Source organism: Oncorhynchus nerka, linkage group LG9b (genome assembly GCF_034236695.1).
Source record: "Oncorhynchus nerka isolate Pitt River linkage group LG9b, Oner_Uvic_2.0, whole genome shotgun sequence".
NCBI classification, from domain to species: domain Eukaryota; kingdom Metazoa; phylum Chordata; class Actinopteri; order Salmoniformes; family Salmonidae; genus Oncorhynchus; species Oncorhynchus nerka.
This window is the reverse complement of record NC_088424.1, coordinates 46,731,701-46,754,526: the sequence shown is the minus strand read 5'-3', so window position 1 is coordinate 46,754,526 and position 22,826 is coordinate 46,731,701. Positions and strand designations below refer to the sequence as shown.

At 47.0% G+C, this 22,826-nt stretch overlaps 1 protein-coding gene across 2 annotated transcripts in view; it reads right to left on the bottom strand.

The window, feature by feature from the left end:
* vav3b (vav 3 guanine nucleotide exchange factor b) overlaps positions 1-22,826 on the bottom strand; it is a 125,060-nt gene that overhangs the window by 8,242 nt on the left and 93,992 nt on the right. For both annotated transcript variants that reach the window (XM_065013787.1, XM_065013788.1), the window contains exons 25-26: positions 15,213-15,345; positions 896-1,044 (exon numbers count right to left, since the gene is read on the bottom strand). In XM_065013787.1, the coding sequence (XP_064869859.1) occupies positions 896-1,044; positions 15,213-15,345 (282 nt within the window). The remainder of the gene's footprint in view (positions 1-895; positions 1,045-15,212; positions 15,346-22,826) is intronic.

The following is a 22,826-nucleotide window of genomic DNA, read 5'->3' as shown; positions in this document are numbered from 1 at the left end:
CCAGAGATATAAACTCCCCCTGCTGTTGACCTCTCCCTTCCACCAGAGATATAACCTCACCCTGCCGTTGACCTCTCCCTTCCACCAGAGATATAAACTCACCCTGCTGTTGACCTCTCCCTTCCACCAGAGATATAAACTCACCCTGCTGTTGACCTCTCCCTTCCACCAGAGATATAAACTCACCCTGCCGTTGACCTCTCCCTTCCACCAGAGATATAAACTCCCCCTGCTGTTGACCTCTCCCTTCCACCAGAGATATAAACTCCCCCTGCTGTTGACCTCTCCCTTCCACCAGAGATATAACCTCACCCTGCCGTTGACCTCTCCCTTCCACCAGAGATATAACTCACCCTGCTGTTGACCTCTCCCTTCCACCAGAGATATAAACTCACCCTGCCGTTGACCTCTCCTTCCACCAGAGATATAAACTCACCCTGCCGTTGACCTCTCCTTCCACCAGAGATATAACTCACCCTGCTGTTGACCTCTCCCTTCCACCAGAGATATAAACTCACCCTGTCGTTGACCTCTCCCTTCCACCAGAGATATAAACTCACCCTGCCGTTGACCTCTGCCTTCCATCAGAGATATAAACTCACCCTGCCGTTGCCCTCTCCCTTCCACCAGAGATATGACCTCACCCTGCCGTTGACCTCTCCTTCCACCAGAGATATAACCTCACCCTGCTGTTGACCTCTCCCTTCCACCAGAGATATAACCTCATCCTGCTGTTGACCTCTCCCTTCCACCAGAGATATAAACTTACCCTGCCGTTGACCTCTGCCTTCCATCAGAGATATAAACTCACCCTGCCGTTGACCTCTCCCTTCCACCAGAGATATAACCTCACCCTGCCGTTGACCTCTCCCTTCCACCAGAGATATAAACTCACCCTATCGTTGACCTCTCCCTTCCACCAGCCATTAGCCATCTTGGTGTAGATCTTGACTACGTCTCCCTCTTGTAGAGACAGCTCTCTGGTGTCTCTGGAGCTGAAGTCGTAGCGTGCCAACGCGATGCCCACCACCCTGGGAGAGAACACTGGCACAAACAACAACGACAGGCTCGTTAGTACACACCAGAGGAGGCTGGCGACGAGGTGCGTGTAGTAGGACGGGCTCATTCTAATGGCTGGAATGGAATAATGAAATGGTATCAAACACATCAAACACACGTAAACCCAATTTGACTCTGCTCTGTTCATTCCATTCCAGACATTACAATGCCCTCCTATTGGTCCTCCCACCAACCTCCTTTGGCAAACACACACACACACACACACACACACACATACACACACACACACGACACGTGAACACTGACACACACACACACACACACACACACAATGACACATGCACACTGATACACACACACTGACACACACACACACACGACACGTGCACACTGACACACACACACACAATGACACATGCACACTGACACACACACACACACACACACCACACACACACACACACACACACACACACACACACACACACACACACACACACACACACACACACACACACACACACACACACACACACACACACTTGAAATGCATGAGGTAAGCTACAGTGACTAGAGAAGCTGTAGAAAGAAAAGTAGAACACAGAAAGAGTAGAAAGAGTGCACCTGTACCTGACCAGAAAGGAGAGGAGGAGGGAGGAACAAAGCCCCAGCTGCCAGGAGGACAGACTACAGAGATGTGCAGAATGTTCAGAGAGAAAGAGGTGGTGAGGGAGAGAAAGTATGGATGAGAGAGAGAAAGAGAGTTTTTACACTCACAAAAGTTTCAAAAGGAATAGAGACATTTCAAATGTTGTATTATCGCTATAATATACAGTGTTATGACAATGTGCAAATGTTTACTGTATATTTTTGGGGTGGGCTTATTTCACTTCTGTGTGTTATCTATTTCATTTGCTTTGGCAATGTAAACAATAAGAGAGAGATCTATGACTGGGCAGGGGCACAGCCATGGGTGGGCCAGGGAGGGTATAGGCCCATCCACTTGAGAGTCAGGCCTAGCCAATCAGAAAAGTGTTTTTATTACAGATAGAAATACTCCTCAATTTCATAAGCTGGTCTCAGACGATCCCGCGGGTGAAGAAGCCCGGATGTGGAGGTCCTGGGCTAGCGTACTGTTGGACCTACTGACAAATTCTCTAAAACAATGTTGGAGGCGGCTTATGGTAGAGAAATGAACATTCCATTCTCTGGAAACAGCTCTGGTAGACATTCCTGCAGTCAGCATTTAGAGAAATAAGCTTTTTTTTGTGCATATGGAAAATGTCAGGGATCTTTATCTCAGCTCATGAAACATGGGACCAACAGAGAGAGAGAGAGAGAGAGAGAGAGATGGGGAGAGAGAGAGAGAGAGAGAGAGAGAGAGAGATGGGGAGAGAGAACACAAGCAATGTAAACAAGTTTCAGAGAGAGCAGAGGGAGAGAGAGTTGGGAAAAGTTAGCAAAATCATAAAAGACTAGCAAAAGCTGATGGGAGAAGAGTTAGTGAGCAAAACATTGAAAGTGCCAAACAAATCAGCAACTGTTTTTTGTGTTGTAAGTCATTGTACTGTATACAGATGTAGAATCTTAATTTGACCACACGGTTGCAGGACAATTTCTTGTGTATTTGACATTTAAAATGGTCTCCTGTGGCTCAGCCAGGGTGGTTAGAATCCCACGGGAATGAAATGCATGCACTCACTACTGCAAGTCGCTCTGGATAAGAGAGTCTGCTAAATGACTCACTGTTGTAGTGGCTCTGGATAAGAGAGTCAGTTAAATGAATCACTACTGTAAGTGGATCTGGATAAGAGAGTCAGTTAAATGAATCACTACTGTAAGTGGATCTGGATAAGAGAGTCAGTTAAATGAATCACTACTGTAGTGGATCTGGATAAGAGAGTCTGCTAAATGACTCACTACTGTAGTGGATCTGGATAAGAGAGTCTGCTAAATGACTCACTACTGTAGTGGCTCTGGATAAGAGAGTCTGCTAAATGACTCACTACTGTAAGTGGCTCTGGATAAGAGAGTCTGCTAAATGACTCACTACTGTGGTCTCTCTGTCCCAATTTGTAAGTCGCTCTGGATAAGAGCGTCTGCTAAATGACTTAAATGTAAATGTATAAGAGAGTCTGCTAAATGACTCACTACTGTAGTGGCTCTGGATAAGAGAGTCTGCTAAATGAATCACTACTGTAAGTGGATCTGGATAAGAGAGTCTGCTAAATGACTCACTACTGTAGTGGCTCTGGATAAGAGAGTCTGCTAAATGACTCACTACTGTAAGTGGCTCTGGATAAGAGAGTCTGCTAAATGACTCACTGTTGTAGTGGCTCTGGATAAGAGAGTCTGCTAAATGAATCACTACTGTAAGTGGATCTGGATAAGAGAGTCAGTTAAATGAATCACTACTGTAGTGGATCTGGATAAGAGAGTCTGCTAAATGACTCACTGTTGTAGTGGCTCTGGATAAGAGAGTCAGTTAAATGAATCACTACTGTAAGTGGATCTGGATAAGAGAGTCAGTTAAATGAATCACTACTGTAAGTGGATCTGGATAAGAGAGTCAGTTAAATGAATCACTACTGTAGTGGATCTGGATAAGAGAGTCTGCTAAATGACTCACTACTGTAGTGGCTCTGGATAAGAGAGTCTGCTAAATGACTCACTACTGTAAGTGGCTCTGGATAAGAGAGTCTGCTAAATGACTCCCTATTGTAGTGGCTCTGGATAAGAGAGTCTGCTAAATGACTCACTACTGTGGTCCCTCTGGATAAGAGAGTCTGCTAAATGACTCACTACTGTAGTGGCTCTGGATAAGAGAGTCTGCTAAATGACTCACTACTGTAAGTGGCTCTGGATAAGAGAGTCTGCTAAATGACTCACTGTTGTAGTGGATCTGGATAAGAGAGTCTGCTAAATGACTCACTGTTGTAGTGGCTCTGGATAAGAGAGTCAGTTAAATGAATCACTACTGTAAGTGGATCTGGATAAGAGAGTCAGTTAAATGAATCACTACTGTAAGTGGATCTGGATAAGAGAGTCTGCTAAATGACTCACTGTTGTAGTGGCTCTGGATAAGAGAGTCTGCTAAATGAATCACTACTGTAAGTGGATCTGGATAAGAGAGTCAGTTAAATGAATCACTACTGTAGTGGCTCTGGATAAGAGAGTCTGCTAAATGACTCACTACTGTGGTCGCTCTGGATAAGAGAGTCTACTAAATGACTCACTACTGTAAGTGGATCTGGATAAGAGAGTCTGCTAAATGACTCACTACTGTAGTGGCCTTTCTGGATAAGAGAGTCTGCTAAATGACTCACTACTGTAGTGGCTCTGGATAAGAGAGTCTGCTAAATGACTCACTACTGTAAGTGGCTCTGGATAAGAGAGTCTGCTAAATGACTCACTACTGTAGTCGCTCTGGATAAGAGAGTCTACTAAATGACTCACTACTGTAAGTGGATCTGGATAAGAGAGTCAGCTAAATGACTCACTACTGTAGTGGCTCTGGATAAGAGAGTCTGCTAAATGACTCACTACTGTCGTGGCTCTGGATAAGAGAGTCTGCTAAATGACTCACTACTGTAAGTGTATCTGGATAAGAGAGTCTGCTAAATGACTCACTACTGTAAGTGGATCTGGATAAGATAGTCTGCTAAATGACTCACTACTGTAAGTGGATCTGGATAAGAGTATCTGCTAAATGACTCACTACTGTAAGTGGATCTGGATAAGAGAGTCTGCTAAATGACTCACTACTGTAAGTGGATCTGGATAAGAGAGTCTGCTAAATGACACATGTAAAAAGGCTTCCAAAGTTTTTAATTTCCAGTTGGACATTTCTGAGTTTATTTTCCTTTATGAAAAATGTATCAACCCTTAGAAAAATGTCCATTCATTAAAATAATAATTCATTCAAATTTCCTGTTGCTGCTGCAGGATTATTTTCCTGCTTTAGCAGACTGTCTCAAATGAAGATCCTACACGTGTAGAACCATCTTCATTGTTCTAAGCCTTGACATCCTGTAATGTCCAAGAAAAAAAACAGAAAGGGGTTTGGTTCCGCTTTTATTTTGAGTGTGTGTGTGTGTGTGTGTGTGTGTGTGACGTTTATGCAAGTCATATCTTTCTCCATGCCAACCCACCAGTCATACACACACACACACACACACACACACACACACTCCAGCATGAGGTAACAGCCTTAGTCCAGCATGGGGTCTGTCAAATACAGATGGCTGTAATTCCCACCACACAAACAGTGACTTCTGTTCTCATACACACACACACACACACACACACACACACACACACACACACACACACACACACACGTCTGTTCCCATCAGAGAGGCTGAATAGCCAGACTGGTCGTACTGTGCACCCTAGCTCGAGTCAACTCCGCAATATGGTTCCCTGGCTTACACCCACTCCTTCAGGGATAAACAAACACAGGTCAGTATGGGTTCCCTGGCTTACACCCACTCCTTCAGGGATAAACAAACACAGGTCAGTATGGGTTCCCTGGCTTACACCCACTCCTTCAGGGATAAACAAACACAGGTCAGTATGGGTTCCCTGGCTTACACCCACTCCTTCAGGAATAAACAAACACAGGTCAGTATGGGTTCCCTGGTTTACACCCACTCCTTCAGGGATAAACAAACACAGGTCAATGTGGTTCCCTGGCTTACACCCATTCCTTCAGGGATAAACAAACACAGGTCAGTATGGGTTCCCTGGCTTACACCCACTCCTTCAGGGATAAACAAACACAGGTCAATGTGGTTCCCTGGCTTACACCCATTCCTTCAGGGATAAACAAACACTGGTCAGTATGGGTTCCCTAGCTTACACCCACTCCTTCAGGGATAAACAAACACAGGTCAGTATGGGTTCCCTGGCTTACACCCACTCCTTCAGGGATAAACAAACACAGGTCAGTTTGGGTTCCCTGGCTTACACCCATTCCTTCGGGGATAAACAAACACAGGTCAGTATGGGTTCCCTGGCTTACACCCACTCCTTCAGGGATAAACAAACACAGGTCAATGTGGTTCCCTGGCTTACACCCATTCCTTCAGGGATAAACAAACACAGGTCAGTATGGGTTCCCTGGCTTACACCCACTCCTTCAGGGATAAACAAACACAGGTCAATGTGGTTCCCTGGCTTACACCCACTCCTTCAGGAATAAACAAACACAGGTCAGTATGGGTTCCCTGGCTTACACCCACTCCTTCAGGGATAAACAAACACAGGTCAATGTGGTTCCCTGGCTTACACCCACTCCTTCAGGGATAAACAAACACAGGTCAGTATGGGTTCCCTGGCTTACACCCACTCCCACAGGATAAACAAACACAGGTCAGTATGGGTTCCCTGGCTTACACCCACTCCTTCAGGGATAAACAAACACAGGTCAGTATGGGTTCCCTGGCTTACACCCACTCCTTCAGGGATAAACAAACACAGGTCAGTATGGGTTCCCTGGCTTACACCCACTCCTTCAGGGATAAACAAACCCAGGTCAATATTGGTTCCCTGGCTTACACCCACTCCCACAGGGATAAATAAACACAGGTCAATATGTTTCTACCGCTGCCTAACCAACACACACACATCGATAGACGCACACCAGTGGAGGCTGCTGAGGGGAATAAGGGCTGGAATGGTGTCAATGGAACGGAAACCATGTGGTTGAAGTTGATGACACCATTCCATTATTATGAGCCGTCCTCCCATCAGCAGCCTCCTCTGACACACACACTTTAATGGAAAAACACGCACACGAATGCAGATGCCTGTATTGAGTATTGAGGGACTGGCGCTGTAGTGAGTGACTGGCGTTGTGGTGAGGGGCATGCGCTGTAGTGATTGGCAGTCGCTGTAGTGAGGGACTGGCGCTGTAGTGAGTGACTGGGGCTGTAGTGATTGGCAGTCGCTGTAGTGAGGGACTGGGGCTGTAGTGAGGGACTGGGGCTGTAGTGAGGGATTGGTGCTGTAGTGAGTGACTGGGGCTGTAGTGAGTGGCAGGCGCTTCCCCAGTGTTTCCGGATATCAAGTATGCCGACATTTGCGCAGTCTTACACAAGATTTTCCCCCTGGCACATTTTCTGGCTGGGGCTCGCATTGCCTTCATTGTTGTTTTCCTTACATGTGTTTGTTCCTATTGCTAATATTGTTAATTTGTTTTATGCACAAAACAATTTAGGCAAAAGGGATCTTGATCCAGGAGGGTATTGACTATCTCTAGTCTGGGTTCCAGTCTGTTTAGCTGACATTCCGTTCCTTGCCACTACGTCATTGCCAAAGATACTGGCCTTTCGGCTATCTCAACGTTCAATATGCAGCTGGATTTACGGAGGAGTTGCTTATTGGTTGTTGGTTGTTGGAAATAACATTTGCTATGAGAATCAAAATTGAGCTCAGGTGCATCAGGTTTCCATTGATCATCATTGAGATGTTTCTACAACTTGATTGAAGTCCAGCTGTGGTAAATTAAATTGATTGGACATGATTTGGAAAGGCATACACCTGTCTATATAAGGTCCCACAATTGACTGTGTATGTCAGAGCAAAAACCAAGCCATGAGGTTGAAGGAATTGTCCATAGAGCTTCGAAACAGGATTGTGTTGAGGCACAGATCTATGGAAGGGTACAAAAACATGTCTGCAGCGTTGAAGGTCCCCAAGAACACAGTGGCCCCCCATCATTCTTAAATGGAAGAAGTTTGGAATCACCAAGACTCTTTCTAGAGCTGGCCGCCTGGCCAAACTGAGCAATCGGGGGAGAAGGGCCTTGGGGCCTTGGTCAGAGAGGTGACCAAGAACCCGATGGTCGCTCCAGAGTTTCTCTGTGGAGATGGGAGAAACTTCCAAAAGGACAACTATCTCTGCAGCACTCCACCAATCAGACTTTATGGTAGAGTGGCCAGATGGAACCACTCCTCAGTAAAAGATACATGACAGGCACAAGGACTCTCAGACCATGAGAAACAAGATTCTCTGGTCTGAAGAAACCAAGATTGAACTATTTGGCCTGAATGCCAAGCGTCACGTCTGGAGGAAACCTGGCCCTATCCCTACGGCGAAGCATGGTGGTGGCAGCATCATGATGTGGGGAAGTTTTTCAGTGGCATGGACTGGGAGACAAGTCAAGGGAAAGATGAACGGTGCAAAGTGCAGAGAGATCCTTGATGAAAACCTGCTCCAGAGCGCTCAGGACCTCAGACCGGGGTGACGGTTCACCTTCCAGCAGGACAATGACCCTAAGCACACAGCCAAAACAATGCAGGAGAGACTTTGGGACAAGTCTCTGATTGTCCTTGAGTGGCCCAGCCAGAGCCCGGACTTGAACCGTATCAAACATCTCTGGAGAGACCTGAAAATAGCTGTGCAGCAACGCTCCCCATCCAACCTGACAGAGATTGAGAGGGTATGCAGAGAAGAATGGGAGAAACTCCCCAAATACAGGTGTGCCAAGCTTGGTGCATACAACTAACGAAGTACTAGAAGCAGGTGCAATTTGGATTGAGGGTCAGTTCAAGAACAAGCAAATGTACAGTGCATTTGGAAAATATTCAGACCCCTTGACTTTTTCCACATTTTGTTACATTACAGCCTTATTCTGAAATGTATTAAATTGTTATATTTACTCATCAGTCTACACCCAATACCCCATAATGACGTGAGTCAGACATTTAAGCATGTTAACCCTCGCAGAACCTTGGGGCGGCAGGTAGCCTAGTGGTTAGAGCGTTGGGCCAGTAACCGAAAGGTTGCTAGATCGAATCCCTGAGCTTCATATGTATATACTGTAATATATTCTACTGTGTTTTACTCAATGCCACTCCGACATTGCTCATCCTAATATTTATATACTTCTTAATTCCATTCTTTTATGTGGAGATTTGTGTGTATTGTTGTGAAGTGTTAGGAGGAGTTGGCTTTGGGGTGACCAGTGAGATATACCTGCTGGAGCGTGTGCTATGGGTGGGTGCTGCTATGGTGACCAGTGATCTGAGATAAGGCGGGGCTTAACCAAGCAAAGACTTATAGATGACCCGGAGCCAGTGGGTTTGGCGATGAATATGAAGCGAGGGCCAGCCCCATAAACCCCAGGAAGAGTAGCTGCTTTTCAATTGGCTCATTCATCCCCCTCCTCTCCCCTGTGACTATTCCTAAGGTCGTTGCTGCAAATGAGAGCGTGTTCTCAGTCAACTTACTTGGTAAAATAACGGATAAATAAAAAATTGGCAGGGACTAATGGGGATCCATAATTAACCCCAGGAAGAGTAGCTGCTGCCTTGGCAGGAACTAATGGGGAGCCATAATAAACCCCAGGAAGAGTAGCTGCTGCCTTGGCAGGAACTAACGGAGAGTCATAATAAACCCCAGGAAACGTAGCTGCTGCTTTGGCAGGAACTAATGGGGAGCCATAATAAACCCCAGGAAGAGTAGCTGCTGCCTTGGCAGGAACTAATGGGGATCCATGATAAACCCCAGGAAGAGTAGCTCCTGCCTTGGCAGGAACTAATGGGGATCCATAATAAACCCCAGGAAGAGTAGCTGCTGCCTTGGCAGGAACTAATGGGGATCCATAATAAACCCCAGGAAGAAAAGCTGCTGCCTTGGCAGGAACTAATGGGGATCCATAATAAACCCCAGGAAGAGTAGTTGCTGCCTTGGCAGGAACTAATGGGGATCCATAATAAACCCCAGGAAGAGTAGCTGCTGCCTTGACAGGAACTAATGGGGATCCATAATAAACCCAAGGAAGAGTAGCTGCTGCCTTGGCAGGAACTAATGGGGATCCATAATAAACCCCGGGAAGAGTAGCTGCTGCCTTGGCAGGAACTAATGGGGATCATTAATAAACCCCAGGAAGAGGAGCTGCTGCCTTGGCAGGAACTAATGGGGATCCATAATAAACCCCAGTAAGAGTACCTGCTGCCTTGACAGGAACTAATGGGGATCATTAATAAACCCCAGTAAGAGGAGCTGCTGCCTTGGCAGGAACTAATGGGGATCATTAATAAACCCCAGGAAGAGGAGCTGCTGCCTTGGCAGGAACTAATGGGGATCCATAATAAACCCCAGTAAGAGTACCTGCTGCCTTGACAGGAACTAATGGGGATCATTAATAAACCCCAGGAAGAGGAGCTGCTGCCTTGGCAGGAACTAATGGGGATCCATAATAAACCCCAGTAAGAGTACCTGCTGCCTTGACAGGAACTAATGGGGATCCATAATAAACCCCAGGAAGAAAAGCTGCTGCCTTGGCAGGAACTAATGGGGATCCATAATAAACCCCAGTAAGAGTAGCTGCTGCCTTGACAGGAACTAATGGGGATCCATAATAAACTGCTGCTCATACTGCTGCTGCTCACACTGCTGGCTCTGGAGCAACGAACCGCCCTTGCTGTCTCTGCCTGGCCGATTCCCCTCTTTCCACTGGGATTCTCTGCCTCTACCCTGTTACGGGGGCTGAGTCACTGGCTTACTGGGGCTCTCTCATGCCGTCCCTGGGGGTGCGTCACCTGGGTGGGTTGATTCACTGTTGTGGTCGGCCTGTCTGGGTTGGCGCCCCCCTTGGGCTGTGCCGTGGCGGAGATCTTTGTGGGCTATACTCGGCCTTGTCTCAGGATGGTAAGTTGGTGGTTGAAGATATCCCTCTAGTGGTGTGGGGGCTGTGCTTTGGCAAAGTGGGTGGGGTTATATCCTTCCTGTTTGGCCCTGTCCGGGGTGTCCTCGGATGGGGCCACAGTGTCTCCTGACCCCTCCTGTCTCAGCCTCCAGTATTTATGCTGCATTAGTTTGTGTCGGGGGGCTAGGGTCAGTTTGTTATATCTGGAGTACTTCTCCTGTCCTATTCGGTGTCCTGTGTGAATCTACACTGCTGCGTTCTCTAATTCTCTCCTTCTCTTTCTTTCTCTCTCTCGGAGGACCTGAGCCCTAGGACCATGCCCCAGGACTACCTGACATGATGACTCCTTGCTGTCCCCAGTCCACCTGGCCATGCTGCTGCTCCAGTTTCAACTGGCCTGGGCCCTAGGACCATGTCCCAGGACTACCTGACATGATGACTCCTTGCTGTCCCCAGTCCACCTGGCCATGCTGCTGCTCAGTTTCAACTGTTCTGCCTTACTATTATTCAACCATGCTGGTCATTTATGAACATTTGAACATCTTGGCCACGTTCTGTTATAATCTCCACCTGCACAGCCAGAAGAGGACTGGCCACCCCACATATGCTCTCTCTAATTCTCTCTTTCTTTCTCTCTCTCTCGGAGGACCTGAGCCCTGACCGTGCCCCAGGACTACCTGACATGATGACTCCTTGCTGTCCCCAGTCCACCTGACTGTGCTGCTGCTCCAGTTTCAACTGTTCTGCCTTATTATTATTCGACCATGCTGGTCATTTATGAACATTTTAACATCTTGGTCATGTTCTGTTATAATCTCTACCCGGCACAGCCAGAAGAGGACTGGCCACCCCACATAGCCTGGTTCCTCTCTAGGTTTCTTCCTAGGTTTTGGCCTTTCTAGGGAGTTTTTCCTAGCCACCGTGCTTTTACACCTGCATTGTTTGCTGTTTGGGGTTTTAGGCTGGGTTTCTGTACAGCACTTTGAGATATCAGCTGATGTACGAAGGGCTATATAAATAAATTTGATTTGATTTGATTTGATTTGGATTTGATTTGCTGCTGCTCATACTGCTGCTGCTCATACTGCTGCTGCTCATACTGCTGCTGCTCATACTGCTGCTGCTCATACTGCTGTTCACACTGCTGCTGCTCATACTGCTGCTGCTCATACTGCTGCTGCTCATACTGCTGCTGCTCATACTGCTGTTCACACTGCTGCTGCTCATACTGCTGCTGCTCATACTGCTGTTCACACTGCTGCTGCTCATACTGCTGCTGCTCATACTGCTGCTGCTCACACTGCTGCTGCTTCTACTGCTGTTCACACTGCTGCTGCTCATACTGCTGCTGCTCATACTGCTGCTGCTCATACTGCTGCTGCTCATACTGCTGCTGCTCATAGTGCTGCTGCTCACACTCCTGCTGCTCATACTGCTGCTGCTCATACTGCTGCTGCTCATACTGCTGCTGCTCACACTGCTGCTGCTCATACTGCTGCTGCTCATAGTGCTGCTGCTCACACTCCTGCTGCTCACACTGCTGCTGCTCATACTGCTGCTGCTCATACTGCTGCTGCTCACACTGCTGCTGCTTCTACTGCTGTTCACACTGCTGCTGCTGCTTCTACTGCTGCTCATACTGCTGCTGCTCATACTGCTGCTGCTCATACTGCTGCTGCTCATACTGCTGCTGCTCATACTGCTGCTGCTCATAGTGCTGCTGCTCATACTGCTGCTGCTCATACTGCTGCTGCTCATACTGCTGCTGCTCATACTGTTGCTGCTCACACTGCTGCTGCTCACACTGCTGCTGCTCACACTGCTGCTGCTCACACTGCTGCTGCTCATACTGCTGCTGCTCATAGTGCTGCTGCTCACACTGCTGCTGCTCACACTGTTGCTGCTCATACTGCTGCTGCTCACACTGCTGCTGCTCACACTGCTGCTGCTCATACTGTTGCTGCTCATACTGCTGCTGCTCACACTCCTGCTGCTCACACTCCTGCTGCTCACACTCCTGCTGCTCACACTCCTGCTGCTCACACTCCTGCTGCTCATACTGCTGCTGCTCATACTGCTGCTGCTCACACTCCTGCTGCTCATACTGCTGCTGCTCATACTGCTGCTGTTCACACTCCTGCTGCTCATACTGCTGCTGCTCACACTCCTGCTGCTCATACTGCTGCTGCTCACACTGCTGCTGCTCATACTGCTGCTGCTCATACTGCTGCTGCTCATACTGCTGCTGCTCATACTGCTGCTGCTCACACTCCTGCTGCTCATACTGCTGCTGCTCATACTGCTGCTGTTCACACTCCTGCTGCTCATACTGCTGCTGCTCACACTCCTGCTGCTCATACTGCTGCTGCTCATACTGCTGCTGCTCATACTGCTGCTGCTCACACTCCTGCTGTTCATACTCCTGCTGCTCATACTCCTGCTGCTCATACTGCTGCTGCTCATACTCCTGCTGCTCATACTGCTGCTGCTCACACTCCTGCTGCTCATACTGCTGCTCATACTGCTGCTCATACTGCTGCTGCTCACACTCCTGCTGCTCATACTGCTGTTCATACTGCTGCTGCTCATACTGCTGCTCATACTGCTGCTGCTCATACTGCTGCTCACACTGCTGCTGCTCATACTGCTGCTGCTTCTACTGACTAAGATCACTGGCATCTTGTAGAGCTCTCTGAGGCTGTGGAGAGTGGTATTGACTGTTGACTGGCTTAGATACATACATAGCTACATATTGACTAGGCCGACATATCACTGACTTCATCACAGCCTGTATATTTACAGTAATCAGAAAGTCAAATATTCCAGTCTGGCCATATCAGGGCTGAGGGAAGGTCAAATATTCCAGTCTGGCCATATCAGGGCTGAGGGAAGGTCAAATATTCCAGTCTGGCCATATCAGGGCTGAGGGAAAGTCAAATATTCAAATCTGGCCATATCAGGGCTGAGGGAAGGTCAAATATTCCAGTCTGGCCATATCAGGGCTGAGGGAAAGTCAAATATTCAAATCTGGCCATATCAGGGCTGAGGGAAGGTCACATATTCCAGTCTGGCCATATCAGGGCTGAGGGAAAGTCAAATATTCAAATCTGGCCATATCAGGGCTGAGGGAAGGTCACATATTCCAGTCTGGCCATATCAGGGCTGAGGGAAGGTCACATATTCCAGTCTGGCCATATCAGGGCTGAGGGAAGGTCAAATATTCAAATCTGGCCATATCTACGGCCTTCATTTCCATGTGTTACAAGATCTAGACACGAATGTGTACAGTTGATATTAGAAAAATACAGGCAGGTGGCCATTTCTAAATCTCCCAGAGCTAAAGGCAGGCTGTGGAGGAGGATGATTCACGGAGGCCGAAGCAAGCCTGCATATTTAAAGTCACTGTCTGGGCAAATGTGTGCTCGTTTCCTATTCTAACTAAACAAAAGGAAACATTTCAATAGACGACTAGTAGGTGTTTCGTGGAATACTGATGGCATGATGTGTTACTTATATATCGTATTTCTAACAGGTCAGAAACAGGGCTGAGATTTGAATATAAAACACATTTTTCACTTGAGTGTTGAATAAGTGCTAAAAGCAGGTTTTATTTAATTGAACAACAGTATTTTTTTGTTTGAGAATTGGGAGTTGGTTGTGCAAGCAATGAGAGTAAGCATGTTTCTTTTTCTGTACACATGTACAATGTTCTCTGGCTGTGCTGTGATATAAACAGTGAGATCACTGTTGGATATAAAACCATGAGACCATTCAGGCATCTTAATTTCAGGACTCACTCACTTCTTTGAACACATTCCAACGAGTGTTGGGGGGGTCAATTCAGGAAGTGATATGAATTAAACATTTAAAAACTACAAAAACAAGTTATATGGAGGTGATGGGATTCAGTTGCCTCCTGTACTCACCAATTACTGTACTAGACCATTAAGCGACTACTGGTGGTGATGGGATTCAGTTGCCTCCTGTACTCACCAATTACTGTACTGTACCATTAAGCGACTACTGATGGTGATGGGATTCAGTTGCCTCCTGTACTCACCAATTACTGTACTAGACCATTAAGTGACTACTGGTGGTGATGGGATTCAGTTGCCTCCTGTACTCACCAATTACTGTACTAGACCATTAAGTGACTACTGATGGTGATGGGATTCAGTTGCCTCCTGTACTCACCAATTACTGTACTAGACCATTAAGTGACTACTGGTGGTGATGGGATTCAGTTGCCTCCTGTACTCACCAATTACTGTACTAGACCATTAAGTGACTACTGGTGGTGATGGGATTCAGTTGCCTCCTGTACTCACCAATTACTGTACTGTACCATTAAGCGACTACCGGTGGTGTTCACACTGTGTTCACCAGTGGCAGTGTGCATTAAATCTAATTTATTTATAAATATATCTCACAGTGCTGGTACAGAAACCCAGCCTAAAACCCCAAACAGCAAGCGATGCAGGTATAGAAGCATTAGACCATTATGTTAGTGGGGACAGGGGTCTGTCCTTGTACTCACCAGTGCCAGTGTGTCGGATGCCTTGGGGCATGTTGTTCCCGTTGCTTGGCTCCCTGAATGGTACCTGCAGTGTTGTGTCCAGACTCTTGAAGCCCTCTCTCAGAGAATGCTGCTTGTAGTAGTCGACCAGGTCCTGGGTGTTTAAAAACACACAATAACTAGTGAAAACACACAGGAAATACATTTCAGACCCACCTATGGTGACTTAAAAGCTTAAGGAGGAGGAGCATGATGAATTGTAATTTATTTTTTTCAATGGGATGGCATTATTTTCTTGGGGTGGCATTTCTTCATTGGGATGGTATTGTTTTATTGGGATGGCATTTCTTTATTGGGATGGTATTTCTTTATTGGGATGGCATTGTTTTATTGGGGTGGCATTATTTTATTGGGATGGTATTGTTTTATTGGGGTGGCATTTCTTCATTGGGATGGCATTGTTTTATTGGGGTGGCATTTCTTCATTGGGATGGCATTGTTTTATTGGGATGGTATTGTTTTATTGGGATGGTATTATTTTATTGGGATGGTATTGTTTTATTGGGGTGGCATTTCTTCATTGGGATGGTATTGTTTTATTGGGATGGCATTTCTTTATTGGGATGGTATTGTTTTATTGGGATGGCATTTCTTTATTGGGATGGTATTTCTTTATTAGGATGGCATTGTTTTATTGGGGTGGCATTTCTTCATTGGGATGGCATTGTTTTATTGGGATGGTATTGTTTTATTGGGGTGGCATTGTTTTATTGGGATGGCATTGTTTTATTGGGGTGGCATTTCTTCATTGGGATGGTATTGTTTTATTGTGATGGCATTTCTTCATTGGGATGGCATTGTTCTATTGGGATGGCATTTCTTCATTGGGATGGCATTGTTTTATTGGGATGGTATTGTGTTGGGATGGCATTATTTTATTGGTATTGTATTGCTTTATTGGGATGGCATTGTTTAATTGGGGTGGCATTGTTTTATTGGGGTGGCATCTCTTAATTGGGATGGCATTGTTTTATTGGGATGGCATTGTTTTATTGGGGTGGCATTGTTTTATTGGGGTGGCGTCTCTTAATTGGGATGGCATTGTTTTATTGGGGTGGCATTTCTTAATTGGGGTGGCATTGTTTTATTGGGGTGGCATTTGTTAATTGGGATGGCATTGTTTTATTGGGATGTTTTATTGGTATTTTATTGCTTTATTGGGATGGTATAATTCTATTGGAATGGTATTGCCTTATTGGGATGGCATTATATTATTGGGATGGCATTATTTTATTGGGATGGTATTAGTCTAGTTGTTATGTATGTCTATGGTTGCCTAGATTGGTTCTCAATTAGAGGCAGCTGTTTATCGTTGTTTCTGATTGGGAACCATATTTAGGTAGCCATATTCCTTGGGTATTTTGTGTGTTATTGTCTATGTCTAGTTGCCTGTGTTTGCACTCAGTATATTATAGCTTCACGTTCGTTTTGTTATTTTGTATAGTTTGTTTAGTGGTCTGCGTCTTCATTAAAGTATCATGTATTCACATCACGCTGCGCCTTGGTCTCCTCCATTCAACAAACATGACAATGGCATTGTTTTATTGGGAAGGCATTATTTTATTGGGATGGTATTGTATTGTTTTATGGGGATGGCAGAGTTTTGGGGGGATGGTATTGTTTTATTGGGAAGGTATTGTATTGTTTTATGGGGATGCCAGAGTTTTATTGGGATGGTATTGTTTTGGGGGGGATGGTATTGTTTTATTGGGAAGGTATTGTATTGTTTTATGGGGATGGTATTGTTTTATTGGGATGGTATTGTTTTGGGGGGATGGTATTGTTTTATTGGGAAGGTATTGTAGTGTTTTATGGGGATGGTATTGTTTTATTGGGATGGTATTGTTTTGGGGGGGATGGTATTGTTTTATTGGAAAGGTATTGAATTGTTTTATGGGGATGGTATTGTTTTATTGGGATGGTATTGGTTTATTGGGATGGTATTGGAATGGTATTGTTTTATTGGCATGGTATTGTTTTATTGGGATGGTATTGGAATGGTATTGTTTTATTGGCATGGCACTGTTTTATTGGGATGGTATTGTTTTTTTTATGGGGATGGCAGGGTTTTGGGGGGGATGGTATTGTTTAATTGGGATGGTATTGTTTAATTGCTACTTCCGGGTTGGAGCGAGCCGGTCGCATCCGCGCTTCGGTCTGCAGGTTGTATAACTTTTTCATTACATTTCATTACATTTCATTATAGTACAACGGTCTGATTTGTCTAATCTTAGCAATTTCCTCTTAGCTAGCTACATAGTCGTCGTTGTATCAAAGATAATTGCGTAATTATCGTATTTCGTCGTCTCCTATCTGTCCAACACGTTCACCGTCTACCGTAGCACTGTAGTACTATCACACTCAACTGAAACTCTTGATTAGTGTAGTGTTAGCTAGCTACATAGCTAGCTACATAGTTGTCTTTGCTGTCTTCGTATCCAAGATAATTGTGTAGCTTAGAGTGTGGAGTCTTAGAGTGATAATTGCGTTATTATTGTATTTCGTCGCCCTCCTATCTGCCTAGCAGCTAGCATACGTTCACCGGCTACCGTAGCACTGTAGTAACTATCACACTCAACCGAACGACTTGATTAGTGTAGTATTAGATAGCTACATAGTTGTCTTTGCTGTCTTCGTATCCAAGATAATTGTGTAGTTTAGAGTGTGTAGTCTTAGAGTGATTATCTTAATTCACCGAGGTTAGCTAGCCAGCTATTTTGTCGTCCTTAACGTAGGAGACACTCCTAGCTAGCCAACAGCCAGCCAACGTCTACTGAATAGAACTTTCGCATTCCGGTCGCATTCCGTCGCTCCACAGGTAGTATCACTTTTTCACTTCATTTCATTACAGTCCCAACGGTGTGATTTGTTTGATCGTAGCTAGCTACATAGCTAGCTACATAGCCGTCTTTGTTTCAAAGATAATTGTGTAGTCTAGAGCGATTTTCTAGGTTAGCTAGCCAGCTATTGTCGTTCTCCTAACGCAACGTAACGTAACCAACACTGCTAGCTAGCCAGCTAGCTCCCGATAAGCAGCATTGTAGAAACTTCACACTCAACGGTACGACTTGATTAGGGTAGTGTCAACAACGCAGCTAGCCTACCCCAGCAGTACTCTATCATTTTAATCATTTTAGTCAATTAGATTCTTGCTACGTAAGCTTAACTTTCTGAACATTCGAGACGTGTAGTCCACTTGTCATTCCAATCTCCTCTGCATTAGCGTAGCCTCTTCTCTAGCCTGTCAACTATGTGTCTGTCTATCCCTGTTCTCTCCTCTCTGCACAGACCATACAAACGCTCCACACCGCATGGCCGCAGCCACCCTAATCTGGTGGTCCCAGCGCGCACGACCCACGTGGAGTTCCAGGTCTCCGGTAGCCTCTGGAACTGCCGATCTGCGGCCAACAAGGCAGAGTTCATCTCAGCCTATGTCTCCCTCCAGTCCCTCGACTTCTTGGCTCTGACGGAAACATGGATCACCACAGACAACACCGCTACTCCTACTGCTCTCTCTTCGTCCGCCCACGTGCTCTCGCACACCCCGAGAGCTTCTGGTCAGCGGGGTGGTGGCACCGGAATCCTCATCTCTCCCAAGTGGTCATTCTCTCTTTCTCCCCTTACCCATCTGTCTATCGCCTCCTTTGAATTCCATGCTGTCACAGTTACCAGCCCTTTCAAGCTTAACATCCTTATCATTTATCGCCCTCCAGGTTCCTCGGAGAGTTCATCAATGAGCTTGATGCCTTGATAAGCTCCTTTCCTGAGGACGGCTCACCTCTCACAGTTCTGGGCGACTTTAACCTCCCCACGTCTACCTTTGACTCATTCCTCTCTGCCTCCTTCTTTCCACTCCTCTCCTCTTTTGACCTCACCCTCTCACCTTCCCCCTACTCACAAGGCAGGCAATACGCTCGACCTCATCTTTACTAGATGCTGTTCCTCCACTAACCTCATTGCAACTCCCCTCCAAGTCTCCGACCACTACCTTGTATCCTTTTCCCTCTCGCTCTCATCCAACACTTCCCACACTGCCCCTACTCGGATGGTATCGCGCCGTCCCAACCTTCGCTCTCTCTCCCCCGCTACTCTCTCCTCTTCCATCCTATCATCTCTTCCCTCTGCTCAAACCTTCTCCAACCTATCTCCTGATTCTGCCTCCTCAACCCTCCTCTCCTCCCTTTCTGCATCCTTTGACTCTCTATGTCCCCTATCCTCCAGGCCGGCTCGGTCCTCCCCTCCCGCTCCGTGGCTCGACGACTCATTGCGAGCTCACAGAACAGGGCTCCGGGCAGCCGAGCGGAAATGGAGGAAAACTCGCCTCCCTGCAGACCTGGCATCCTTTCACTCCCTCCTCTCTACATTTTCCTCCTCTGTCTCTGCTGCTAAAGCCACTTTCTACCACTCTAAATTCCAAGCATCTGCCTCTAACCCTAGGAAGCTCTTTGCCACCTTCTCCTCCCTCTTGAATCCTCCTCCCCCTCCCCCTCCTCCCTCTCTGCAGATGACTTCGTCAACCATTTTGAAAAGAAGGTCGACGACATCCGATCCTCGTTTGCTAAGTCAAACGACACCGCTGGTTCTGCTCACACTGCCCTACCCTGTGCTCTGACCTCTTTCTCCCCTCTCTCTCCAGATGACATCTCACGTCTTGTGACGGCCGGCCGCCCAACAACCTGCCCGCTTGACCCTATCCCCTCCTCTCTTCTCCAGACCATCTCCGGTGACCTTCTCCCTTACCTCACCTCGCTCATCAACTCATCCCTGACCGCTGGCTACGTCCCTCCCGTCTTCAAGAGAGCGAGAGTTGCACCCCTTCTGAAAAAACCTACACTCGATCCCTCCGATGTCAACAACTACAGACCAGTATCCCTTCTTTCTTTTCTCTCCAAAACTCTTGAACGTGCCGTCCTTGGCCAGCTCTCCCGCTATCTCTCTCAGAATGACCTTCTTGATCCAAATCAGTCAGGTTTCAAGACTAGTCATTCAACTGAGACTGCTCTTCTCTGTATCACGGAGGCGCTCCGCACTGCTAAAGCTAACTCTCTCTCCTCTGCTCTCATCCTTCTAGACCTATCGGCTGCCTTCGATACTGTGAACCATCAGATCCTCCTCTCCACCCTCTCCGAGTTGGGCATCTCCGGCGCGGCCCACGCTTGGATTGCGTCCTACCTGACAGGTCGCTCCTACCAGGTGGCGTGGCGAGAATCCGTCTCCTCACCACGTGCTCTCACCACTGGTGTCCCCAGGGCTCTGTTCTAGGCCCTCTCCTATTCTCGCTATACACCAAGTCACTTGGCTCTGTCATAACCTCACATGGTCTCTCCTATCATTGCTATGCAGACGACACACAATTAATCTTCTCCTTTCCCCTTCTGACGACCAGGTGGCGAATCGCATCTCTGCATGTCTGGCAGACATATCAGTGTGGATGACGGATCATCACCTCAAGCTGAACCTCGGCAAGACGGAGCTGCTCTTCCTCCCGGGAAGGACTGCCCGTTCCATGATCTCGCCATCACGGTTGACAACTCCATTGTGTCCTCGTCCCAGAGCGCTAAGAACCTTGGCGTGATCCTGGACAACACCCTGTCGTTCTCAAATAACATCAAGGCGGTGGCCCGTTCCTGTAGGTTCATGCTCTACAACATCCGCAGAGTACGACCCTGCCTCACACAGGAAGCGGCGCAGGTCCTAATCCAGGCACTTGTCATCTCCCGTCTGGATTACTGCAACTCGCTGTTGGCTGGGCTCCCTGCCTGTGCCATTAAACCCCTACAACTCATCCAGAACGCCGCAGCCCGTCTGGTGTTCAACCTTCCCAAGTTCTCTCACGTCACCCCGCTCCTCCGCTCTCTCCACTGGCTTCCAGTTGAAGCTCGCATCCGCTACAAGACCATGGTGCTTGCCTACGGAGCTGTGAGGGGAACGGCACCTCACTACCTCCAGGCTCTGATCAGGCCCTACACCCAAACAAGGGCACTGCGTTCATCCACCTCTGGCCTGCTCGCCTCCCTACCACTGAGGAAGTACAGTTCCCGCTCAGCCCAGTCAAAACTGTTCGCTGCTCTGGCCCCCAATGGTGGAACAAACTCCCTCACGACGCCAGGACAGCGGAGTCAATCACCACCTTCCGGAGACACCTGAAACCCCACCTCTTTAAGGAATACCTAGGATAGGATAAAGTAATCCTTCTCCCCTCCCCCCCCTTAAAAGACCTAGATGCACTATTGTAAAGTGGCTGTTCCACTGGATGTCATAAGGTGAAAGCACCAATTTGTAAGTCGCTCTGGATAAGAGCGTCTGCTAAATGACTTAAATGTAAATGTAAATGTATTTCATTACATTTCATTATAGTACAACGGTCTGATTTGTCTAATCTTAGCAATTTCTTCTTAGCTAGCTACATAGTCGTCGTTGTATCAAAGATAATTGCGTTATTATCGTATTTCGTCGTCCTCCTATCTGCCTAGCAGCTAGCCAGCTAGCATACGTTCACCGGCTACCGTAGCACTGTAGTAACTATCACACTCACCTGAACGACTTGATTAGTGTAGTATTAGCTAGCTACATAGTTGTCTTTCCTGTCTTCGTATCCAAGATAATTGTGTAGTTTAGAGTGTGTAGTCTTAGAGTGATTATCTTAATTCACCGAGGTTAGCTAGCCAGCTATTTTGTCGTCCTTAACGTAGGAGACACTCCTAGCTAGCCAACAGCCAGCCAACGTCTACTGAATAGAACTTTCGCATTCCGCTTCGCTCCACAGGTAGTATCACATTTTCATTTCATTTCATTACAGTCCCAACGGTGTGATTTGTTTGATCGTAGCTAGCTACATAGCTAGCTACATAGCCGTCTTTGTTTCAAAGATAATTGTGTAGTCTAGAGCGATTTTCTAGGTTAGCTAGCCAGCTATTGTCGTTCTCCTAACGCAACGTAACGTAACCAACACTGCTAGCTAGCCAGCTAGCTCCCGAAAAGCAGCATTGTAGAAACTTCACACTCAACGGTACGACTTGATTAGGGTAGGGTCAACAACGCAGCTAGCCTACCCCAGCAGTACTGTATCATTTTAATCATTTTAGTCAATTAGATTCTTGCTACGTAAGCTTAACTTTCTGAACATTCGAGACGTGTAGTCCACTTGTCATTCCAATCTCCTCTGCATTAGCGTAGCCTCTTCTCTAGCCTGTCAACTATGTGTCTGTCTATCCCTGTTCTCTCCTCTCTGCACAGACCATACAAACGCTCCACACCGCATGGCCGCGGCCACCCTAATCTGGTGGTCCCAGCGCGCACGACCCACGTGGAGTTCCAGGTCTCCGGTAGCCTCTGGAACTGCCGATCTGCGGCCAACAAGGCAGAGTTCATCTCAGCCTATGCCTCCCTCCAGTCCCTAGACTTCTTGGCTCTGACGGAAACATGGATCACCACAGACAACACCGCTACTCCTACTGCTCTCTCTTCGTCCGCCCACGTGCTCTCGCACACCCCGAGAGCTTCTGGTCAGCGGGGTGGTGGCACCGGGATCCTCATCTCTCCCAAGTGGTCATTCTCTTTCTCCCCTTACCCATC